General features: G+C 33.7%; 1 protein-coding gene across 1 annotated transcript; it reads left to right on the top strand.

Annotated features, from left to right (window-relative positions):
• The first annotated feature begins 2,133 nt into the window (after positions 1-2,133).
• LOC133287355 (transcription factor bHLH67-like) lies at positions 2,134-4,260 on the top strand. The gene is made up of 4 exons (XM_061484946.1): positions 2,134-2,166; positions 2,597-3,214; positions 3,386-3,790; positions 4,077-4,260. Exons 1-4 carry the CDS (start codon positions 2,134-2,136, stop codon positions 4,155-4,157), a joined length of 1,137 nt encoding a protein of 378 aa, XP_061340930.1. The 3' UTR covers positions 4,158-4,260.
• The last annotated feature ends 3,741 nt before the right edge of the window (positions 4,261-8,001 follow it).

The raw sequence follows: 8,001 nt of genomic DNA, 5'->3' as shown, positions 1-8,001 counted from the left end.
TGATGAAGAACCAGTTATTTATTTATTTATTTTTTAAATATTTATAATTTTAACAAAAAATAATTATTAAATAAATTTTTAAGTCAAGTTATACAGATAACATATTAGATCAACTCACACGGTCCAGAAAAAATTAATATTACACGCAATCTTAATCGTTGTTCTTATTTTAATTTAGCAACATATATAATTAATAAATTTGAATAATTAAATACAATCGCAATCAAGATTTAATAATGGAGTTGTAAGTTGATAGTTTCCAACTTTCGTTGTATTTTTTAAAAATCTTATTTAATTAAAATGTTTATAATTTTTATAGTTCACTATATATTTTATTAGTTAATATTAAAAAAAATATTTAACTATCGCCAATTTAATAATAATGTAATTACAATTAGAATTAATAAACCATAAATCACTTTCTTCGACAATTCAATAACCAATCTAATATTATAAAAATTGGCTCTGAACTGTGAAAGAACGATGATTTAGGAGAATGAAAACTGTTAGGAAAGTGTTACAAGTCCCACATTGGTTGTATAGGAAACTAATGTGGGGTTTAAAAGGCTTTGGGCACTCTCACCCTTTGAGCTAGCTTTTGGGGTGGTGACCTCAACCTCAAAGTCCGTAACAATTGATGCTTTCATTGAGAGTTGAGACCACGGAAAGGGCTACCTATAGGCTGGATTAAGGTGTCTTTGGGAACTGAATACTGATAGGTGAGTGAAGCCGCCGGGGGAAAGGGCTACTGTCGGGTCAGTGTCGATAGAGTGAAAGCCGCCGTGGACGTCGGCCCTTAAAGGGAGTGGCAATGTTACAAGTCCCACATTGGTTGTATAGGAAACTAATGTGGGGTTTAAAAGGCCTTGGGCACTCCCACCCTTTGAGCTAGCTTTTGGGGTGGTGACCTCAAGGTCCGTAACAGAAAGCTTTTTCAAAGCACCCATTTGTATGGGCGCCTCTTATTTAAAAGATGATATTTGGATTAATTTTTTTTTTTTTTTCCTCTGTACAATTTACACCTACTCTCTTTTGTTTTAATTGACCCATCACACTAAGTTAGTGGTGCGATGAAAGTACCTCAAAAATTTCAAATTTGTAGATAGACACATAAAACTTGTGTTCATAATCTAGTATAGAGTAAAAATTAATTTTAGTTGGAAAAAAATAAGAAGAGAGATGAGAGAAAAAGCGAAACAATGATACTAATAAATATGACCTGAGTTAAGCAATTTTGTTTTTATGTGTAACTAACATAACTTTTTATAGAAAATTGTAAATGATCCATCCTCACAAGAGACCACACAATCCATGGAAGGCCTTTCCAAAGCCTTCTAATTTTTTTTTTATTTTTATTTTCTTCTATCCTTGTCATATGGAATTATTATCAAACACATGGATCAATTGATAAAGAATTAGTCTAGCTTAATTACTGATTTTAAATTTGAGTCTCGGAAAAACAGTTTTGTTAAAATTTGATAAAGACAGTTTAGTGACTATATGATACTACTAAGCTTGAATCGAATTACTGTGAGTAATCGAAAACCCAATTGATAATATATAAAGCAAAAAAACAAAAAGAGAGAGAGAGAGAGAGAGAACACAAAGTGATGGGGGAGAGTCCCACAACTGTGTCCAGCGCCAATAATGCTTGTAAACAAGACAACCCCAGAACCCCTCTCTTTCAAGTGTGTGCATCATCTGCTAGCACATCCCTTCTAACCTCACTTGAGAACTTTCCACCTTTCATTTCTTACCACTTCCTTCCACTCTTTTCTTTGTCTTTTTTATGTTTAAACCACAATCAACCGTTTTGAACCATTGTTCTGTTAGTTTCCACTTCTAACACACATTCTCTCCCTCTCTCTCTCAATCTGTTCACTCGTGACTTTGAGAGTTGTTCCAAGCACAGCATTTATTACTACATTCTATATAAGAGAGTATCACAGGCATCAGAAAACAAAGGAATAATTGCGGGGGTGATACTGATATGGGGTCTTGTTCTGCTTCTTCTTTGGTATTACATTTATTACCATTCTTTTGTTAGTATCAATACCATACGGAATGTTGGTCACCCTCATTGGGGGCTAAGAGAGCTAAAGCATTTAAGTTAATATACTTGGATTAGCTTTGATGGAGAGGCTTCAAGGACCCTTCAATTCCTGTGTATGTGTTACTTTCCTAGTTTTACATCATTCCCTTCCTTTTTTCTTCATTTTTTCTTATTCCTCCATTTCCCATTTCTAGAATCAAGATAGGTACTACATTTACTCCTGAAAACGCTTGCATTAAATGCTTTGATTCTATTTTCCTGAAAGAAAAAAAATAAAATTATATCTGCCCTGCTTTCCCTTTGTTGATATTCCACTTCAGTTCTTCTTTTATTGCTCTCTTTTCTGCATAGACTTACCCCTTTTTCCATTCTGACTCAACCCCAACCCAAACCCCATTAATGGAAGCATATATTCCTTGCTTCTTTTGAATTAAGTTGGGTATGAAAGTGAAATCCAACCGATACTTCATTTTCTTTTGTTCCTATTTTTTTTTTTTTCAGGACACATTTTTGTTCTTTGTGCTTAATTGTTTTTTCTTGCAGTTCTTTGGTGAGCATTTTGAAGTGAATTGTTTGGAGCAAGGTTTTGTAGATGCAGAAAGCTTGAGACTTGAGGAGGAAGAACAACTTCTGATATCAAATTTAGAGGATAACATGCCATTCCTGCAGATGCTTCAGAGTGTGGAATACCCAGAGTTTTTCCCTTTGAAAGAACCAAGCTTTCAAACACTTCTGAGGCTGCAGCACCTGAAGAAACCATGGGAAGGGATAGCATATATTCCCACAATGGAGACACAAGTTCAATCAACAATGGAGCTTGAGAGCTGCGTGACTCATGACATGTTGGAGATGCAGTCACCAATGAAATCCGAAAGCAACGAGCTTCAACAACACCCACGTTCAGTTTCATGTGTTGAGAAAGTGAACTATGAGTGCAACCAGGAACCGATAGAAACAGTTAACAACTCACAGTCATGCTCCAAATCTCAGCTAGTCACAAGGGAAAGGAGAAAGCGAAAGAGAACTAGACCAACCAAGAACAAGGAAGACATGGAGAATCAACGCATGACTCACATTGCTGTTGAACGAAACCGAAGACGCCAAATGAATGACCATCTCAGTGTTCTAAGGTCCCTGATGCCCGCTTCCTATATTCAAAGGGTATGCAATCAATTTTTCTGAAATATGGAACCAAATTGCCAAACCCATTTCTTCAAAGTCCCTTCTTTTGCTTTCTTCATGTTAAAAATCCAATCTTTTTCAGTGTTGTATGCTCAAAATTTATTTTTATTTTTACTTTATATTGATATTGAGCTGTTGTTCATGGGATAGGGTGACCAAGCTTCAATAATTGGAGGTGCAATAGATTTTGTGAAGGAGTTGGAGCAATTGCTTCAATCACTTGAAGCACAAAAAAAGATAAGAAAGAATGAAGAGGTTGGTTATTCCAGTAGGTCTTCTAAGCCATCATCATCATTGTCTGGTTATGGATTAAGGTCATCAACATCAACTGAAGAAGTAAATTGTGGGGATGAGGTGAAAGCAGAAAACAAGTCAGATGAAGCAGACATAAAGGTTACCTTGATTCAAACCCATGTGAACTTGAAAATTGAGTGCCAAAGAAGGCCAGGGCAATTGATAAAGGTAATTGTTGCTTTGGAGGATCTTAGGCTAACCATTCTGCACCTCAACATCACCTCATATGAGGCTTCTGTCATGTACTCGCTTAACCTCAAGGTATTACTCTGTCTTTTCACTTCAATTTAATTTTTCTTTTTCTTTTTTTTTGTATGGTCAACTCACCACATGAAAATGGAATCAAGTCAGCATACTGTTCTATTCTGACTTGCAATCTAAGCAAAACCTGGCTCCCCTATTTCCAACATATTCTATGGTTATAAATTTTAATTTTTTTGATAAATTACTATTTAACATTAATATATTCATTTTACTGTACTACCGTTACACTATATTTTTTTATTTTGGTGATGAATAATGGACTTGGCGTGTTGTGGGGCTGCAGATTGAAGAAGACTGTAAGCTAGGATCAGCAAATGACATTGCAGAAGCAGTTCATCACATATTTAGATTCATTAATGGTTAGCTAAAGTCAACAAGATTTAACCTTAGGGAGTCTTTAGTGGAGGAATAAAGGACCAAACATGGCAAGGAGGGTGGCGGAGTGACTGGGAAACGGGGAACACAGGGCACACATCTCTTTGTCTTCATATCAATGTGAGGTGTATCATGGTAGGTAGATCAGAGATAGATGGTACTACGTGAGGATAGGACATAGGCTATTTTCCTACTCGAATAATTTCTGTACGTTCATTTAATCAGAATGCTAGTATTGCATAATTTGTATTTTTATTTTATTCAAGGTTGAATTCATATTATAGGCTGTTCTTCCAAATGTTTAAGCGGTTAAGGAATGAATTATTTCTTTAACACACCTCTCTGGTAAGAGTTTTCTAGTCTTAAAACATGAATATTATACAAATTTATTTAATTTCACTAAAAAACAAGAATGATGACGATTGAACTCATGATTATGTAATTATCAAACTCTGATACGATGATAAAACCATTATATTAAATCTAACAACAACATTAAAGGGAATAAATTTATTGCCAATTACATCAGTAATTATTGGTTAATGTGCGTTACTCATTTGTTCATGAGAATTTGGGGTGATGTATTGTGGTATGGTGATGGCCGGTGGGGGATAAAGGGTAGGGCCCAAGATGTCTCCATGGGAAGGAGGACCCACTTTGAAAATTTTGGAGTTCTCATCAATACAATTATACAAGTAGGGGAATGATGCTTCTGCCTTCTCTTTTTGTGTTGACTTTGCATGATGGCCGTACACTTGAAAAGATGTTTCATACTTTATGTGTATGCTCACTTTCTGATTGGTTCTTTTTGGCCTTGAGTTCACGGCAGCATGGTACAATTAGCCGGGATCAAACAATAAATAAATAATCAAGTAAATAAAGCAGTGAAAGGTCCTCGAGGAACTAACCAGATTGCAACCAAGGATTTACTTGAATAACAATTATTACATCACTTAATAAATTAAGAGTTTTATTTATCCTATTTTGTTGGAGATAAATATATCCTATCTTAAACACATGATGTAGTGGGACTTACTATTCATTAAAAAAAATGATGGTACAATTTTTTATACGAGAGAAGCATAAGATAGTTATCTTGTTTAAAATGAGACAATGATTTCTTATTCTATAGACACAACAAGTGGTAGGTTCTACCACTTTAAAAAAATAAAAAATAAAAAGAAAATAGACGGATTTTGATATCTCATAACATAAAAAAGTAATATCCAAAAACATGAGAAAATAATTTCCTTAATACAAAAGGCATTTCTGAGAGAGAGAAAAACTAATAACATGAGGATCCACTTCATTTTTTCTATACTGGCAGCACAAATGTTTTCCCCTATATTTATGTATAGAAATACAGATAAAAGTAAGCTAATAATATATGAAAAAAAACAAGTATTATGTTGTAGAAAAAATCTTAAGTCAATTCATAGAGACAATCAATTGTGAGAGTCATTGTTTTTAAAATAAAAGAAAAATAAAAAATTGATGAATCCACTTTTATGTATATGTAAAAAAATTAGTTGTGTTATGCGAAAAGAAAAAAATATTACCCATAATATATTGCCTTTGATAATAGCTGTTGTAGGTTATAATGTGAATGCTACCTCAACATTCTCCTTGAAAAGACAGAATGTACTTTATAGTTGTATTGGAATAATATTATACTCAATGCTACCTATGGTTATATAAGCTGTAAACAACATATCTATAACCTATATATGAAATTACATAAAATAATATTCAAATCTTGAATTTCTCAAATTCAAATGAACTTTATTCTCGTGTTTGGAACCAAAAAGAAGTTCACGAATCCTTGTCCCAATTTGTAGTAGTTGACATTATATTGTTGTACCACCATATATATGCTAATAAAAAAGAGTTAAAGCAATGGTTTGTGAGAGAAAGACCACATGTCAATCATGTTGATACTTGTTTATTTCAATTTTTATATATTTCCTTTTGAAACTGGTAAAATGGAGTCTTACAATTAGAGCATTTCGAAACAATAGCGTTACTTTTTTGTATTTTCTTTCCTCTTGCAATTCATATTAACGAAGATGAGATTGAAGTAACAGCAGCATGCCATATAAGAGCGCTCTTTTAAAATTAAAAGGCTTCTCTTTTCTCATGTCACATGAGATATCATCTCTCATGTCATAGACACAATAAGTGGTGAGACTCACCACTTATTTAAAAAGAAGAAAAAACTAAAAAGATAGCACGAATTTCGATGTCTCACAACATGAAAAAACTATCTTCTATTACATAAGAAAATGATTTCCCTTTTTAAAATCACCGGTACACCCATTTACTTAAAAAGAAAAATTTGTATTCTATTTTTGAAAAAAAAAAAATTCTATCATATCATCAAAATTTTCAGATTTGAAAAACGGGTGTTTCAACTTCGATACAACCATAGTATTAAAAATTTATCCTCATTTCAGGAGGGACACATAATGGTACTCTCCTTGATTACACTGCCATATTTGAAAATGGAATTTTGCATAAAAAAACCGTCCGTAAATTTTCTTTTTTGCCCATTATCATCGATCATTCCAACACCAATAAGAAAAAAAGGCAAAAAAATAAGAGTGAAATGGTGGAAAATTCCTTAGTGAAAGGTGTTTGACAAGAAGATGCATAAAGGAAAGTGGGGGAAAGTCAAAATAATGATGAAGGGCAATCCCAATCCACAACCCCATACATAACATGAGAGACAAAATTATATTATTCATTTGTCTCTCTCACAAAAGCAGAACCCATCCCTATGTGCAAATGTGTCAGAAGGACAAAAATACCCTCTCCTTTCATGGTCCAGCCCCAGCCTTTTAGTCCTATTCATTTTCGGTCCCCGAGTTGCTAGTGCCCTAGTGGGGTACCTCTCTTTCCCATTGTTGATGGCTTGATATCTTGCTTTTTTCTTCCATCTTTAGCTTTTCATTTGTGTCCCCAAAGGGTAGAAGGTCTGTCCCAATTAATTTAGAACTCGTGTGAGACCATGCCACTAGCTTAATTAGCTTCACTCTTTTTGTTTCTCTCTCGATTCATGAATCATGATTAATTATAAAGATATTTTGTAACAAGTTAACAACTACATAGCAATCGAACTGCATTATCAACCACAAAATAAGATACTGAATTATATTGACTATATTCGTGCTTAATTTCAATCGCATGAATTAGACATATAGAACATGTTATCTAAAGTTCATCGTTGGGTTATACAACTCTTATTATACTACTTATCAAATTTTTTAATCGATAATTGAAATATTTAAGCTTTGAGTTGTGGTACCAATGTCCTCGGGCAACAACACCAACCTTGACATCCATGAACATGGAACATTGGTCAGAAGTTCTTGGACTAAGCGATTGTTTTATTGGAAAAGAAGAGACATCCTTCGAACTTCCCGCCGAGTCTCGCATTTTCATTCTTATCATTAGCATGATTCATGTAGAGCTTATTCTAAGGATATTTAAGAAGAGCACAATTTTTTATAAAGTAAAAACTTCTTGTCAATAATTAAATCAATAAGCAAACGGAAGTTAAGTCAAGTATTCAACTGATAAGATTGAAGAGTGTTAGAAAAAAAAATCTTAAGTTTGATTTAAGTTAATAAATTTCTGTTGTTTGGTAATTTTTCCTTATGGCATGCATGCCTCTTATTGATTGCATTTCATATAAATTAACGTAGATTTTTCTTAATTATATGGCTTGCATGCATAACATTGCTCAAACTCATTGTGGGCCTTGGTTTACTTATGATACGATAACGCCAACACATATTGCTAATGGTTTGGACCAAAATCACAAGCAAAAGGCA

This window comes from Gastrolobium bilobum, unplaced genomic scaffold, assembly GCF_033153095.1.
Source record: "Gastrolobium bilobum isolate Gb01-03AN ecotype WA unplaced genomic scaffold, APGP_CSIRO_Gbil_v1 utg11002, whole genome shotgun sequence".
Lineage (NCBI taxonomy): Eukaryota > Viridiplantae > Streptophyta > Magnoliopsida > Fabales > Fabaceae > Gastrolobium > Gastrolobium bilobum.
Note: the sequence above shows the minus strand (reverse complement) of the source record. Positions and strands in the feature narration are given on the sequence as shown.